At 33.0% G+C, this 18,409-nt stretch overlaps 1 protein-coding gene across 1 annotated transcript; it reads left to right on the top strand.

The window, feature by feature from the left end:
* The first annotated feature begins 2,038 nt into the window (after positions 1-2,038).
* On the top strand, positions 2,039-6,872 carry LOC123669091 (transcription initiation factor IIB). The gene is made up of 5 exons (XM_045602729.1): positions 2,039-2,086; positions 2,291-2,401; positions 2,841-3,141; positions 4,746-5,102; positions 5,757-6,872. The coding sequence occupies exons 1-5, from the start codon at positions 2,070-2,072 to the stop codon at positions 5,916-5,918; spliced, it is 948 nt and encodes a 315-aa protein (XP_045458685.1). The 5' UTR covers positions 2,039-2,069; the 3' UTR covers positions 5,919-6,872.
* Positions 6,873-18,409: the final 11,537 nt, after the last annotated feature.

Here is an 18,409-nt window from a genome sequence, read left to right as displayed (position 1 = left end):
AGATACGTAGGTATAGCTATTAATTAAACATATAATCTACTAGCGACCCGCTCCGGCTTCGCACGGGTATAAAATATAATTATAGCCTATGTCATTCACTGAAAAAATGATTAAAATCGATCCAGTAGTTTTGATTTATTCATTACTGCCCGTGGCCCGCACGCGTTAACTTAGAGTAAAAGCCGGCCGGAACCGCCGTAAACGCTACGTACCGCGATTTTTAAATCTGTAATATCTTCGAAAATATTCATTTAAATCATATGCTGTAAAGGGCCATATAGATCTATATTAAATAAAAAATATATTTAAGGTATTTAATTGGATAAGGATTAATGCTGTATTGGTTAAAATCGCTTCGAAAATTAGCCATTATTTGTGGTAAAAAGTAAATGACAAAAAAATGTTATTGTGGGATATCCATAAGAGATAGGTATATACCATAGCGGAGTTTTCTGTAGACCTTTTCAATGTGTATAATACTTAGTACATTATTTTGATAAATCTCGTAGGGTTCAGCCTGCGTTTGCAATTTAAGCGAAAAAATAATAATTATTATTTACGACAACATTAGAAAACTCAAAAATAACAGCATTTCTCCACTATTTAATGGATGTTATTATACATATAAACCTTCCTCTTGAATCAATCTATCTATTAAAAAGAACCGCATCAAAATCCGTTGCGTAGTTTTAAAGATTTAAGCGTACATACATGTGCAGGGACAGAAAAAGCGACTTTGTTTCATACTATGTAGTGATGCGTGTAAGTAATAAAATGATTTCCAATTTGGTCCCGAGCAGGCCGCACTGCCCTACTCAGGAACTACCCCCATTTCATAAAGATTCTTAACTAATACGTTTTAAACAGGTGGACACGACAGCGGCAGTGTAAGAGGACGCTTGTGTCTTATATACAGACGGGAGGGCGTCAAAAACTGGTAAATATCATCATACGTAATAAACAGATGGCGTGACATGGGTTTAAAATAAATTTACACGAGTAGGAAGTCATATATAACAGATAGTTCAGAATAAACGTAATGAATCACGGAGGTAAAGTGCATGAAAAAAAGTGTTATTATTTTTAGATTTCAACATTCGAGAGCGTGTTATATATATATGTATATATATTAGCAAGAATTGCTTTGGCAACTTTGTTTTTGCCCGTATGACGTCATACCATGGCGGGTCGTGTTTTAGGTCACGTGATATACAGATTAAAATATACGACTTTTAATTTCAATATAATAAAACAATAATGTGCTTTTATGATTATTATTGATTATTTTTATGATATATTCCAAATCAGAATATTTAAGTGTATTTTTACATAAATTTTAATTTTTATCAAATTTTATAATTTATTTTTCACTAACGAAAGTATAACCCTATTGGTAATATTTTTAAACATAAATGTACGACGTACGATAGAAAAATGAGACAGAATGCTATTCTGTCTTCGTTGCACAGCACACTGAACGATCGTCATGCCTCTGGCGGCTGTAAATCATTAAGCCGACGCCTTGGCCGACGCTCTTCCACCACCGTAGTTGCCCAACCTGTGTATGAGACCGCGGTACAAATAGACTTTGACAGCGTGAGGTTGAATAGCCCAGTAGGACTTATTTGTCCTCAACTGTAATTTTAAAATTAATTAGGGATAATGGAAATATCTGATAAATATTGTAAAATTTGATGGCAAAAAAAAAATTATAAATCAAAAACTTTTTACTGTTTCTATACTGTCATCCGTCTAATACTTTATCCACAACCCACAACCCACAAGTGGTGAAACAGCCAACAGGCCCTTAGCTTCGAATCGATTACCAAGATTCCGTTTCAATATTCGGTAGGCAACATTGTCAACATGGAGCATGGCATAGAGTCAAGAAGCTTATATACATACATAGAGTGGTATTAGCTTCTTGATAGAGAGCTATGCTCCATCTCTCTATGCTGCGTGATTGTCAACGAAGTTTTTAATTATATTTATGGTTTGCCAAATATAAAAAAAATATATATATCTATGGTCGATAAATTGTCTGTCATCTGTGTTACAACTTGACAATCATGGCGAGCACGTCGAGGTCTGTTTTCCTAATTTATTTTTCATTTTGTTTATATCGTATCGAAGTTATTCAATAATTATAAACCAGAAATATGTTAATATACAAAGTGGCTTTACGTAAGTTTATGGGTGTGGTGGTATAAAGTTTGCTAAAGTTGCTTGTGCTAGTTATCGCGTATTACATTTCTAATATTTTTCAATATGCTTTCCTTTGTGGTTTTAGAATCGAGGCGAATAGAGTGGTGTGCTATGCTCATCCCGATGCACCGCTTATCGAGGATTATAGAGCAGGTGACATGATCTGTTCAGAATGCGGTCTCGTTGTAGGCGATAGGTAAGCAGATTTTCACAAAAATTGTATTGTAATTTTACACAAAATAGCACAGTTGCTGCATTGGTTGTCGGTACTTACCAGTGCATCACGAGGGCTGTATGTGTCAAGGCAATGATTATTGTGTAAAGATATATGTGATTTCGAAACTACCTACTATACTATACTAGTTGCATATTTTACATTGATTTTACATTTTGCTTAACTGTTTATAAACATATTGTAAATTTTTTGTTTTTTAGTGATTGTACTTTTTCTTCATTTGCAAAACTAATTTTGTAATTAAGTAAAAAAATTACAAATATTGATTAGATTGTAAAAAATTAAAAAGTATAGAAAGAAAATATTACATACAATTGGTTGATTTAGACAAATTTGATATATTTTTGGTCACTAATAGTTGTTCATTTTCATAGTAAAAGTTCTTTTAAAAATATTGCAGAGTAATAGATGTCGGTTCAGAATGGCGAACCTTCAGTAATGAGAAGTCAGGTGTTGACCCGTCTCGTGTCGGTGGTCCGGAAAATCCACTTCTATCAGGTGGAGACCTTTCCACGATCATCGGTCCTGGCCGGGGAGATGCTTCTTTTGATAGCTTTGGAGTATCAAAATATCAGAATAGAAGAAACATCAGCAGTACAGACAGAGCTCTTATAAATGCATTTCGAGAAATAAATACAATGGCTGATCGTATTAACCTACCAAAAACTATTGTGGACAGAGCAAATAATTTGTTTAAACAGGTAAGTTTATCACTTATGTAACTAAAGGAAAAAAAATGTATAGGTTTGCTATACAACTGTGTTTTTCTTTATGTAATACCTGATAACTTTTCACTAGGTGTATTGATTTTATTGATCTTTTCATTCATAATTGTGTTTGCTCGCAAACGAAAAAAAACCGACTTCAATTACATCAACGAGTAATACAACGTAGATCCACAAAAAAATAGTCAAGTATCTACGCGTTACAAAGATGACTCCAAAAGTAGTTATCAGATCTCAATAAAATGTATATGTGACCACATGATAAACATTAGCTTTCGATTAAATTAAAAATCGGTACACCAAGTAAAAAGTAATTGCGGATTTTCGAGAGTTTCCCTCGATTTATCTGGGATCCCATCATCAGATCCTGGTTTTCTTATCATGGTACCAAACTAGGGATATCCCCTTTCCAACAAAAAAAGAATTATCAAAATCGGTACATCCAGTAGAAAGTTATGTGGTATAATACAACGTAGGTCGACGAAAAAAGCGTCAAGTAAAAACGCATTATTAGATATAACTCGAAAAGTAGTTGTTAGATCTCAAATAAATTTAAATGAGACCAAATGACACACACCACCTTTCGATTAAAATAAAATTGGTCTAAATCGCTCCACTCAGTCAAAAGTTCTGATGTAACATAATTGAGAACCTCCTCCTTTTTTGGAAGTTGGTTCAAAAGTTGGTGCTTGTTGTGTGATGCCATTTATATTTGAGCGAGATCTGATTAGTAATTTTTGAGTTAAATATAGAGAGTAAAAACTAGTGGTTTCCTAATTGTAGTTTACAGCTATACAAAATTAGATAACAACGATATAAAGAAACATTTAGATTACATATCAAATTACCTTTTTTTCCTAACAAACACTCAAAAGTTTTGTTATAAAAAATTTGTAATGCCTAATATCTTAGCAAATCATTCATATTCTATATTGTATATGTAATTTTATGTTGAAATTATCACTAAAAGACTAAACATCAAGTGCTCAACTCATGTTTTAAATGCAAATAGGTGAATATTGTTAATTATAATGCAAAAAGCTATTGGTAATATTCTATTTGACCTCAATACCTTAATTAGTACTCAATAGTAGTGATGATAAATTTTTAACTTTGTCATACCTAGTTTTTACCTGTATTCATTTACATAATCAAGATATATGTAATTGTAGACACAATACAAGTTTAAATGTTGCTATTTTCTTTGAATATAAATTGAGATTACTATTATAGATGCAAATGATGAACAATAAGACATAATTGTAAAATTTTCCTGTCTGTGTCTGGTCCTCGAGTGATTTTTGTAAAAAAATAGAAAATTTAGCTGTAGTAGTTTTTCTAGTATACCTTCCAACATGTAACTATTAAATTTTTGTTCATATATTTATACTTTACATACATAATAAAGCTAAAGCAAAAGGATCTTTTAGTCTGAAAATTATGTAAGGAAGATATAGACTAGGATTTAGGACATAAGTGTGGGTGAGACACACTTATGTACTGTAATGTAATGTAACTAGATTATACTGAAATAAACTGCATCCCAATAATTTTGTAAATTTTTTAATTTTTTGTTAAAGGTTCACGACGGTAAAAACTTAAAAGGTAGAGCAAACGATGCAATAGCATCAGCATGTTTATACATCGCTTGTCGACAAGAAGGTGTGCCACGTACCTTCAAAGAAATCTGTGCGGTTAGCAAGATCAGTAAAAAGGAAATTGGTAGATGTTTCAAACTTATCCTCAAGGCCTTGGAAACTTCAGTGGATTTGATCACAACTGCAGATTTCATGTCTCGTTTTTGTTCGAACTTGGCATTACCAAACTCTGTACAGAGAGCAGCTACTCATATTGCCAGAAAAGCTGGGGAGTTGGATATTGTGTCCGGGAGGAGTCCTATTTCGGTTGCTGCAGCCGCTATTTATATGGCATCACAGGTAAAATTATTGATAAAGATAATAATATTAATTTTAAAAATTCGGAGCAGTTCAACTGGGGGCGTATCTCGACCTTACGAACACACACTTCACAGCTAAAGAAAATATTACTGTGTTTAACTAGTGTTGTGTTTCTGTGGTGAGTAAGGTGGCCTCGATGGTGCTTGAGTTGCTACTGGTGTTGCAGGTATTTATAGGATATGGTAATTGCTTACCATCAGATGAGCCGTACGCTTATTTGCCGATTTTGTTTGTATCATTTGTGTTTGTGTATTGTGTTTCCAAAGCTTCTACACAGAGCTAAATCGTATTTGTCTCATTAATTGTGAGGCATTTATTTATTTATTTTATAACCATGTGGAAAATATTTTGTGATTAGATATTATTTTTAATTTAATTTCACTTTTTGTTTATTTTCTTACAAATGGTAAATATTGATTGAGGTTGTCAAAAATAAAATGTACTACAAAAACCACATGGCACAGTAGTAACTGTAGTACTTTAGATTGAATATTGGAATACCCATAGTCTAAAGTGTATTTGTAAATCAACAAGTTTTCACCTTATAGGTTGAGATCAGTTGAGTCTCTTGAAAATGTTACCTTTTCGACTAAGATATATTTCTTTTTTACAATTTATATTTTCATTTTCCAGGCCTCTGCAGACAAACGAAGTCAGAAAGAAATCGGTGATATTGCTGGTGTGGCCGATGTTACCATTCGACAATCATACAAACTCATGTATCCTTTCGCAGCCAAACTGTTCCCTGATGACTTTGTCTTTGCAACACCAATAGAATTTCTTCCACAAATGTAAATTTATAATTAAACACAATTATTACACAGAGAAATCAATGTATGCATAAGTTAAGAGTAAAATTAAATATAATAAGTTAACAACACCAACTGTTACTTTGTTGCAAGTATTTTGCTAGTATTGCCATGGTATGAAAAGTAAAGGGTGATTGGGTAATCAATTCATGAAGAAATTATGATTAAAATCCGTTACTACTTTTCTAAATAACATACAATGTGAGGAAGCTTATGTGATGACTGCTCTGATAGACTGATATATATTGTTTATTACAACTTTTCATGTCAGTTTTAGAAATGTATCTTTGCTAATAAATAGTGATCCTGTGTCTGGAATGTTCCATTTGTAATTTTTGTAAGACACAAAAAATATTGCTATTTTTTTATATGCTTATTTCTACCAATAATACGAAAATAACTATGAAAAGTATGTGAAAATAAACAGATTTAATAAAACATTTAATTAAATGAAAAAGCTTACAAAATTTACTTAAGTAAATTAGAAAGGCATAAACAGACTTTAATACAAATTATGTAAAAATTTTAAGTATGAAAATCTAAAAATACATTTTTAAAAACTGGCCATATAAAGTAAGTGTTTGTCTGAAATGTTTGCATAACGACTGGATATAGTTATTTTAAGCTACTTCTCTTAGACATGAAACAGTAATGTGGTTCTCTATACAAAAGTAATATCATATAGAAAAAAATATATAATTGTGTTAATTATATCTAAATATTTTGTTGAAGTACTTGTATTGGATTGTAAAAAAAGCGTTATTTTTGATCAGTTTCTTTGTATACTTAATACTTTTTGTTGGAATGCGTATTTTCTAAAAGTGGTTATTAAATCTAAGTATATAATTATACATCAAATATGTATATTATAGATTACTTTTAAAGAAATTCTCCAAGAATTACAATACATAGTGCATTTTATATAAATGTGCATTAATTTCCTTTAAATTTTTTGTGTTACTCTTTTTGATTTCAAACTGTATAGGTATGTGGTTATCATTAAATTAATAATGGTTAATGATCTAAGGATTTTAGAACTAAAACGCGATGTGCTATATTGGATCTTTAAGCGGAAATGGTACCTGAGAGACTTTTGAAAAATAGACATTTTTACGCTGTATAATAACGCATAACTTTTCACTGGGTTTACCGATTTTGATGCTTCTTGTTTTAATCGAAAGCTGATTTTTATCGATATTATGAATAACGAGTTTCGTAAAATGAAAATAAAAAACATGGCAAATAACACGTATTAAATAATTTTAGTAAGCTGATGCTTCTTTTGTAGTTCCACTTAAATTTGAATGAGATCAGATTATTAGTATTCTTGATGATCAGAGTATTCTTTAATAACACGTATTTACTCGACAAATTTTTTGTCTTATGTTGTATTACTCGTCGATGTAATTGAAGTTGCGTCTTTCGTTTATTAAGTATTTAATTATTAAGTATTAAATTTGTTTATGAAATTCAGTAAAAAATGTAAAAGAATATTGAGATATGAATATTTACTCAGCAGAAGAATATTTTTCAATGCATTATTATAACAGTTCATCATTACAGCCTATACAGTCCACTGCTGGACATAGGCCTCCACAAGTTTACGCCAAAAATAACGTGAACTCGTGTGTTTTGCCCATAGTCACCACGCTGGGCAGGCGGGTTGGTGACTGCAGTACTGGCTTTGTCGCACCGAAGACGCTGCTGCCCGTCTTCGGCCTGTGTATTTCAAAGCCAGCAGTTGGATGGTTATCCCGCCATCGGTCGGCTTCTTAAGTTCCAAGGTGTTTGTGGAACCTTGTTATCCCTTAGTCGCCTCTTACGACACCCACGGGAAGAGAGGGGGTGGCTATATTCTTTAGTGCCGTAGCCACACAGCATTATAACAGTTAACTCTAAGTAAAACCAACTAGAGCCTACTATCACCATCACTAAATCACTTCAAATGAATACTTTCTTATTTAAAAAAGTCTTCTATATTTATTTCTTTTTTATTATATTTTGCATAAATTCTATTTTCTATACTTGAAATTATCTGTCTCGGTATAATATAGTATTAATTTAATATTTTCAGTTTTACGGCTTTAATTTATTAAGCTACTGATTTTTGTTATAAGTGGATAGGGGTAAGTTTAGAGGAAATGCGCATCCCACTATTTAACATAAGTAGAAAAAAAAAACTTCGTTTGTCGGATTTTACTGATAAATTTTTTAATTAAGGCTGAATGTCTTATTATAATTGTACTCAAATAGTATTTATTATGTAGAGGTCTTTTACATTTTGCACGTAACAAAAAAAAAAAAAAACCAAATGGCAGTTATTATTTTCAAAATTAAAGTACATTTGCATTATTATATTGCAGTCCTATTTGTATTTCTACTACTTTGTTTTTTTTTTAATTTAGTAATAAAGTTTAGTAAATAAACTGATACATGCGCAAGGAATTCTATGCGTAACACAATCTCATTATGTCCTTTCCTATCAACGTGTTAGGTTATGTATGATTGCTTTGTAAGTACAATAACACGAATGAATGGTATTTTGTTTATATCAATATTTTAAGCGTTAAAAATGAGTAACCAATTTTGTTATTGTGATTTATCTATAGTTGTAAGTATTACAATAAAATTTTTTCGTTTAAGAGCACTGATATTGTGTTTTACTTTTAATACCCTTTAAGTATTCATGTATAGTATGTTAGATATATATATATGCCATGGATTGTGCTTGTTGCGCTGGCGTTTGCGGGTTCGATCCCCGCACATGACAAACATTTGTATTGGCCATACAGGTGTTTGCCGTGGTCTGGGTGTTTGTGCAGTCCTTGTGGGTCTCGCCACCGTGCCTCGGAGACCACGTTAAGCCGTCGGTCCCGGTTGTTATCATGCACACCTGATAGCAATCGTTACTCATAGTGGAGAATATATCCGGCAACCTGCATTGGAGTAGCGTGGTGGATTAAGCTCTGATCCTTCTCCTGCATGGGGAAAGAGGCCTATGCCCAGTAGTGGGATATTACAGGCTGAAGCGATGGAAGTATTCATGTATATGCATACGTGTAATACGTATATAAAAATTTATTTTAACGACATTATAAAAAAGGTCAGTTGACACTGCAAATATTATTAATCATTGGAAAGGTTATGATTAAGAGTTTTTAAATAAAAAAAGTTTGTCTCGTGATTCCAGCTTCTGTTTTTTAATCTTTAAATCAAGAGTGAATAGGCATTGTCTAGGCAAGCGCGCACCATCTTAGGCTGCATCTTACTGTCATCTGAAATCGCAATCAAGCGCTAGTCTATATATTTAAACCCCCCCCCCCCCCCCAGAAGCTCTGTCTACCTTATTCACCGCAAGAAAACAAGTGACAATGATCGTTAGTAAATAGTGTTGTTTAGCTGTGATCTTTTGTAAGATTGTGGTACTTTCACAGTTGGGCTCTATTAAAATTGAACGAGATATTTCTAGCGATGTCTTATCTAAAACATTAATAAATAGTATATCTACGTTGTCGATTTTACAGACACGACATGCATATCACGACATAATATTATATCCCCTTTCGCTGCTTGATAATGTAGGTATGTCTCTTACGCCGAGTTGCACGAAACAAAATTAAAATTTAAGTAAAGATTAAACTAATTTAATCACAAGAATTTCATACAATTGCATGTAATTGCGTGCAACTCGGCGTTAATATTTTAATCGTCCCCGTGTAATGACAGCACAGACATTATGGCCCTGCAAAGGCCAAGTTTGTCCATTTCGGTAAGGTTATAAACATGTTTTTTTTTGCGTAGGTACCATTTCAATATTTTGAAAACATTTTATTATGTTTACATGTAATTTAAAAAGATATATAATTATAAATGAAAGAAAGTCGTCTTTTGAAATTATGAGAAAATAAATAAATAATAAAACTACTTGATATCCAACAAAACGAGAGGTAATGGAGGTTTTTTTTACAATATTACCATACTTCGATACAAAATTGTTGTAGGAATATACCTATATAAGATGCGTGCGTGAAAGAAAAAAAAAAAAAAACGATTTCAGGCACGCGCGACCTACACTTACGTTTTTCTAAGATACGACGCTACACATTTGACATTAAATAAGTAAAACATAAGATTTTTGTGTAATTTTTCGGTGATGAATATAACGAAGAAGATGGCAGAAAACAGTTCCATAATTATGATCGGAGAGAATTTTAACATTATATATTGTTAATATCGAGGTAAAAATGCTGAAATGAGAAAGTTACCTACCTATGTACGTAGGCTGCTTTATTTGAAAAATAATAAGGATTCCATGAAAAAAATCTGTACTTCAAATTCCGAAAGAAATATTATTAGATGATCAATTATACAAAAATTTACACACATGAAATCGTCGCATCGAATGTTTGAAACCGAAACGAAATGTTTCTTCATTAAAGTTTGAGGAGTTCTTTCATTTTATTTTGAAATATAACTAGTTTGTTTTCTTAAGTCGGTTAGTTTTTAGACACGCCTAAGCGCTTCGAATGATCCTTTTTAATGCGCACGGCCAAGGAGTGGAATTCCCTGCCAGCATCTGTATTTCCGAGTTCATAAAACCCGAACATCTTTAAAGCGTGAGTGAACAGGCTTCTTCTGGGCGAGCTCGCTTCATCTTTGACCTCGTCTCTGCTCTAAAGTTAGACTGGGGTCAAGAGTAAGCCCATTATATAATTAAAAAAAATGCCTTTTATATATAGGTATATGTAAAATAAAAAAAAATGCGGAAGGGTGTTTTTATAACTTCGCTTCACTATTCTGTAGACTAGGGAAGGGTAACTTTTTGAGGGCTGTAGGTTTATTTTTACAATTTATTAGCTTCGGTAAATACCAAACCAAAACAAATTCGTAAAAACAATATTACTGCCTTAAGTTTAATGTTTTAATACTTATCTGAGTTATTGTAGTTGTAGTCCCAAGATTTTTTCTTATGAGCTGTAGTCTTGCGACTTAATAATATTTTTTAGGTAAAAGGACTCATCTTATATATATCTCTATATATATAAAAGCGAAAGGTCACTCACTCATCACGAAATCTCAGAAACTATAACACCTACAAACTTGAAATTTGGCAGGTAGGCTCCTTATAAGACGTAGGCATCCGCTAAGAACGGATTTTATGAGAAACGACCCCTAAGGGGGTTAAACGGGGGTTGCAAGTTTGTATGAAAGTCCTATGTTTTTGAAGTAAGAGACTTGAAATTTCAAATGTAAGTTCTATAGATAGTGAAAAGGTGTCCTAATAATGTATCTTTAGAAATCAACCCCTTTTTGGGGTTAAAACGGGGGATAGTAAGTTGACTCACTCATCACGAAATCTCCAAAACTATAACACCTAAAAACTTGAAATTTGGCAGGTAGGCTCCTTATAAGACGTAGGCATCCGCTAAGAACGGATTTTATGAGAAACGACCCCCAAGGGGGTAAAACGGGGGTTGGAAGTTTGTATGAAAGTCCTATGTTTTTGAAGTAAGAGACTTGAAATTTCAAATGTAAGCTCTATAGATAGTGAAAAGGTGTCCTAATAATATATCTTTAGAAATCAACCCCTTTTTGGGGTTTAAACGGGGGATAGTAAGTTGACTCACTCATCACGAAATCTCCAAAACTATAACACCTAAAAACTTGAAATTTGGCAGGTAGGCTCCTTATAAGACGTAGGCATCCGCTAAGAATGGGTTTTACGAAATTCGCCCCTAAAGGGGTAAAAAGGGGGTTGGAAGTTTGTATGAAAGTCCTATGTTTTTGAAGTAAGAGACTTGAAATTTAAAATGTATGCTCTTTAGATAGTGAGAAGGTGTCCAAATAATGTATCTTTAGAAGTCAACTCATTTTTGGGGTTAAAACGGGGAATGGTAGGTTGACTCCCTCATTACGAATTCTCCGAAACTATAACAGCTAAAAACTTGAAATTTGGCAGGTAGGTTCCTTATAGGGCGTAAACATCCGCTAAGAGCTGATTTTATGAAACTCGACCCTTAAAGGGATAAAACGGGGGTTGGAAGTTTGTATGAAAGTCCTATGTTTTTGAAGTAAGAGACTTGAAATTTAAAATGTATGCTCTATAGATGGAAGAAAGGTGACCAAATAATGTATCTTTAGAAATCAACTCTCTTTTGGAGTTAAAACGGGGGATGGTAGGTTGACACACTCATCACGAAACCTTCGAAACTATAACAGCTACAAACTTGAAATTTAGCAGATAGGTTCCTTATGGGGCGTAAACATCCGCTAAGAACTGATTTTACGAAAACCGACTTCTAAGGGAATAAAACGGGGGTCGGAAGTTTGTATGAGAGTAGTTTTTGAAGTAAGAGACTTGAAATTTAAAATATATGCTCTATAGATGGTGAGGAGGTGTCCAAATAATGCATCGTAATCTATCTCTATATATATAAAAGCGAAAGGTCACTCACTCATCACGAAATCTCCGAAACTATAACACCTACAAACTTGAAATTTGGCTGGTAGGCTCCTTATAAGACGTAGGCATCCGCTAAGAACGGATTTTACGAAACTCGATCCCCAAGGGGGTAAAACGGGGGTTGAAAGTTTGTATGAAAGTCCTATGTTTTTGAAGTAAGAGACTTGAAATTTGAAATGTAAGCTCTATAGATGGTGAAAAGGTGTCTAAATAATGTATCTTTAGAAATCAACTCCTTTTTGGGGTTAAAACGGGGGATCGTAGGTTGACTCACTGATCACGAAACCTCCGAAACTATAACACCTAAAAACTTGAAATTTAGCAAGTAGGCTCCTTATAGAGCGTAAACTATCGCAAAGAATGTATTTTACGAAACTCGATCCCTAAGGGCGTAAAACGGGGGTTGGTAGTTTGTATGAAAGTCCTATGTTTTAGAAGTAAGAGACTTTAAATTTAAAATATATGCTCTATAGATGGTGAGGAGGTGTCCAAATAATGCATCGTAATCTATATATATAAAAGAGAAAGGTCACTAACTCACTCATCACGAGAACTCAAAAACCGCTGGATGGTCTATCCATCCAGGTTGGACAAAGACAAAATTTGGCAGGGAGGTAGCAGACGTCCGCTAAGAACGGGTTTACGATATTCCACCGCTAAGGGGGTTTAATTGGGGTTGATAATTTGTATGAAACATATACTACCTGAAAATAAAACTATAAATGTGGTGTATAGAGAGGTTTTATAAAAAATAACTATTAAATTATACTAAATTGTGCCTTTTAAAAAGTTACTCAGTTTGATAAGTATTTTAAGTGACTGAAATAAAAAAAATATTTGCGTAAAACATCTTATAGTAATGCATATCTTCATAACCTCGCGGACGTAGTCGCGGGCAACAGTTAGTTTATTATATTTAGTGTATTATAAAACAAAGTCCCCAAAAGTGTATGTGATCGATTCCCTCAAAATCTACTGAACGGATTTTTATGCGGTTTCACCAATGGAGAGAGGGCTTCAAGAGGAAGGTTTACGGAACGGCTAAGCCGATTTTGACGATAGTTTCACTGGAGGTTTACCGGGAGACTTTGTGACACACTGATTCCAACGCGAGCGAAGCCGCGGGTACAGCTAGTATATATATATTAGGGTTGTAGATGCAGCCTAAGCTGCTACATTACTCAAATGCAGGCAAATCGATATAGGCGACATAGTCCTAGTTCAATGAATTTTATACGTGATTTAGTGAAACAGGTATTTAGAACGTTATTAAAGCCGAATTAGCTATATAATCCAGTCAAATGCCTTCAACAAGGTACCTGATGACTTTTAAACGAAGTGGTAAATGGTTAATACTGATGTCAATCAGTTTTTTAAAATGTCCCACTGTATGGCACAGGCTTCTTTATACACAGGAGGAGAGTTAGAGTTGAATCCAACACGTTGCGCCATTGCGGGTTAGCAGACTAATTCCCTATAAGCAACGATTGCTACGATATGTCTATTTACAAGGACTTTACGTATTCTCTGACGCATGATTGAGAGACGTGATTATTATTTGTATAAATACAATATCAATTATAGCTGTTAAATAAATTACAAAGTATAAAATAATGTATTGGTTTTCTTCGTGCTATTTCGAAGTCAGGCGAGGTATTAAAACGCGTTACGTGTTTATAAATTTAGAGGACCGAAGCCTTGAGTCGGTTGTTTAAAAACCTTGTTTTATTCAGAGACACGGATATCAAGAAAAATTCTAGCGCATATAAAATGAGCAACTGTTTTATTAATTTACCTAATAAATATTACTTAAAAAATACAGCAGATTTAACTTATGTCACATACAAAGCTTAATTGAGGCACGGCACAGTATGAAGTATTTCGATGAAAATTAGGAGCAGCCTGACCAGGGCTGGCTGACTTTAAACTTACAGAAGGTCATATCTAAATAAAATTGCTCTCATTTAAGATTGTGTTCCTGTGGAGAGTAAGGTAGCCAGTGCTCCGGGGGGAGGGGGGGTTGAGAATAGGGTCGACAACACACTAGCAATGCTCCTGGTGTTGCAGGCTTCTATAGGTTACGCTTATATCAGTACCCGTATATATATAACTATATACAATTAATTAAAATAATTTTTAAGAATTTATTTTATAATTGTATTATAGGCTTCACCAACATCTGAAGAGGCTAGAATTGTTTATAAATTAGTCCTAATATATTTAAAGAGACGTTGTTGATTTATTAAGAACGACGGAGGTGACGTGGTCACTGTGTGACAAAACCTCCTATTTCGTTAAAGAATAAAAAAATTGCATTATACGTTCCCAATGACGATCTTAGGGTACCTATCAGTATTAAGATAGGTAATTTCGCAACATCGTATTTTGATATCACAAGGATTAATAAGTAAGTATATTGACAGATTACGCTGTCATGTTTCTTCAGTACTAGGGCAAAAAGACTATTAATATCTGCCCTGACGTTGCTTTTATCTGTTATATAGATAAAGTAACATGAAAGTACAACAAATAAAGCCCATTTCAACCAACTCGTTTGCCTTATCTAATATTTGGTAATTAATGATAAAACCAACAGTAGCAATAACAATGCAATTAAACATGTCACCCTCTTGTTAATTTTGAGATTGCCATAGATTGTTAATTTATTATTTTGTTTATAGTGGTAAATAAAAGCTTTTTATATTTTTTATAGGTTATTGTAATTTAAAGAGATTACCTACGATACGATTTCAATAAATATTAAAATGTATGAAGGAAATAAAAATTGTTTTTTTTAACCAACTTCAAAAAAGGTGGAGGTTACTCAATTCGACCATATGTGGTCACAATATACCGAACATACATGTGTATATATCGCTTATGAACCGATTTTGATAATTCTTTTTTTTGTTGGAAAGGGGATAACCAAGGGTAGTAACATGATAAGGAAATGAGGATCTGATGATGCAATCCCAGAGAAATCGAGGGGAACCCTTCAAAAATCTTAGTGACTACGACTAGTGAGTTTGTTAATTTTTTTCTTCTACTTACGTTATATTACTTGTCGATGTAATTGAAGTCAGTTTTTTTCGTTTGCTAGCAAACACAATTATTACGCAAACAATATACACATCCAAAATATGTTTTGCCTCTACTAGACCACTTACAAACAAATTTTAATTTTATTACTTTCTAGGTGTAATTTGCGATTTCTTTCTTGCTAGCATTTATGCCTACCATAGTTTTACTATAACACGTGCATGTTATTATATAGTCTATATTAATGATTTATAATAAACTTTACTAATAAGTAAAGAATTATTAAAATTAAATTAGTAGTAGGTAGAAGCAAAGTCAGATTTCGTATATATAGATAAAAGAATTTTTAACATTAATAAATATTTCTCAGATTGTTAACGTATATAGTTACTATTAAGTTTTTTTAGCTAGTCTTTAGATTAAGAGCCATCGAATTAATTTTGTAACGAAATTATGCAAATAAACGGTCAAATGTCGAAGTTAGATAGGTTAGGTTTTTTTGGTAACGAAATTATACCGATAAACATTCAAATTTTGAGCTTAGATAGGTCAGGTTAAAAAAATTTTTATTCAACCGGTCTTAATCTGAAGACACCGTTTTTTTAAGAGTTTGAATATAAAAATGTAAATTGGGACTGTAACGAAATAATGCGATTAAACTTTATATCCCCTTTTATATCCTTTTTTATACATATAGTACCTACTATATACTATAGTTATACTATGGTTCTTAGAAAACAAAGTCCCCCGCAGGCGAAACCACGAGCGGTAACCTATTACATACTAGCAACATCTGTCCGTCAATATTGTTTTACACGATAAGTAATCACATAAATATCATATACCAAAACCTTCTATGAAACACGCTGTATCTTATGGTATAAGTATTATTCCGATCGGTTAAGTACTTTTCGCAATACCTATAACCGAACAAAAAAACCGGCTTTGTTTATAAATATCGACAGATAATTTTAGGAAATGAACGGAATAACGAGGCGATTTTATTACATCACAAATAAGTATTAATTGTAGTGTTTACACAGTAATACCATAACTTTTGAACAAACAACATGAATCAGTTACGATCGTTGCGGAAATTCGGCAACCGTGTTTATACAATGGCTAATGAAAATAAAGCGTATACAGCTATTTATGTGTTTCTACTAATATTATAAAATGATATTTTCTTTGTTTGTTAGAGTTGAACTTTAAAAAACTAAAAGTTTTGATGTTTTTTATGTATGTATCTTTATTTGAATTAAGAAGGGAATGATTTGATTTTTAGTTTGTTGTTAATGGATATGTTTTAAAATAAATAAAAATATTTTGACAATTTTTAGATTTTTTATTTATTAGAATTATTTATTCATATACATAAACAATTTACAGAACCGTAATGGAAAGAAACAAAAAGTTAGAGCTATTTAGTAGAATGCTACGGTATCACCGAAAGACAGGCTATATTTGTTGCTATACCACGCGGGCGAGGCCGCGAGTGGAAAGCTAGTTAGTGTATACAGTTCACGGTGAACGTTCAGTTATTTATAGATTTCGTGGTCACCCAGAAAGCGCGGTTTCTTCTATTGAACCGGTATTAATGGAACTTAAACGTGTTTGTTTTGTTAAGTGATGCCCTTACGGACGCCGAATAGTTAGCCCTTTGTCCATACTAATGTAAGACAGTCGTGACGTTGATTGGAGCACGATACACTATTTCGTAAGGACGATATTGATTCTGGTTAAATGTAGTGAATAATAATGTGATACCTTTATCTAGTTCCCAGGATTTTTTTCTCAGGAGTAACCGCTAATGATTAACATCAGTTATAACGGATCTAAATCATTGTTTTGGCATTGTCTGGAAGCCTCTCAAATACCATAAAATATACGGTTCATTGACCTAGAGTTACACATTAGGCGATAAAATACTGAACTTGAAAATAGTCTAATGGTTTTAGTATAAAGCGTGTTTGAAAAAAAAAATGTTTTATTGTCTTACATATTTTTATTAGAGAGCCAAGATTGTACTTATTTGTATTTGAAATATTGTACTACCAGTGTAACTTTATACGCACCTGTATTACCTTGTTTGTAACTACCTTGTCTGGTTCGCGATTATATATTTTCATTTCCTCACCATGTTTCAAAGAAATCGTGCTGAGTTTCGAAATAAAAATAATCATATCTCCTGAATTAAATTATTCCAAGTTTTATTTAAATTCAATCAGCAGTGTCGGCGCTATGCGCGGCTAATATACATGTACTTGTATAATGTTTATAGGCGGACTAGGATGCAAAGAAAAAATAATAATTTCAGTATGGATTAGGGAATAAATACACTTTTGAAGAGAAAACTACTTTTAGCGCACCGCACACACATTTTTTCGTAGGTAGTAAGTTGGGCTGATCCGTCACGCTCTGAGGTGAAAGGCTCGTTCGGGTAAACTCGGGATCGCCGAGCGTACGCGAGCGTGAAAGATACAGACAGCTGTTGTGTTATGCTTAGTATATTCAGAATGAAGTTTTCACTTCTGCCGTGAAGTTTTAAGCACACACTATTTTTTTTAAATACTATATTCATTACGTAGAATTAGACCTATTAATCTTTTATTATAAGTATGGATACTAAAAGATACAGTTAACTTAAAATCATTTTTAAATTATTATTACTTATATAAAGCCAATAATAATGTAGAAGTTAATCAAGGGAATTGGTAAAAATTATAATAAAAATTAAGATGCTAAAGATGGTCTAAATATTACCATTAACACGTTGAACGCCATGACGGACACCATATGTCCGACAGCATACTTTCGCCTGGGGCCACACCAATAAATCGAGAATCGTCAAAAAATTGTTAAGGTGTTTTTCTGCAAATATTGTCAGCGAAAACCTCAAAAACAATGGGCGACTGACGGAAACAGTTATTTACCCATTATTTTCCAAGATCTCAAGTGGCAGACACCAGCTATAA

The sequence above is a fragment of the Melitaea cinxia genome, chromosome 3 (genome assembly GCF_905220565.1).
Source record: "Melitaea cinxia chromosome 3, ilMelCinx1.1, whole genome shotgun sequence".
Classification (NCBI taxonomy): domain Eukaryota; kingdom Metazoa; phylum Arthropoda; class Insecta; order Lepidoptera; family Nymphalidae; genus Melitaea; species Melitaea cinxia.
This window is presented reverse-complemented; position numbering and strand designations above follow the sequence as displayed.

Bases quoted from the DNA above. Each gene is read 5' to 3' on its own strand.
- LOC123669091 (XM_045602729.1), top strand. The intron at 2,402-2,840 runs GTAAGCAGATTT...AAAATATTGCAG, and splicing joins GGTCTCGTTGTAGGCGATAG to AGTAATAGATGTCGGTTCAG. The intron at 5,103-5,756 runs GTAAAATTATTG...TTCATTTTCCAG, and splicing joins CTATTTATATGGCATCACAG to GCCTCTGCAGACAAACGAAG.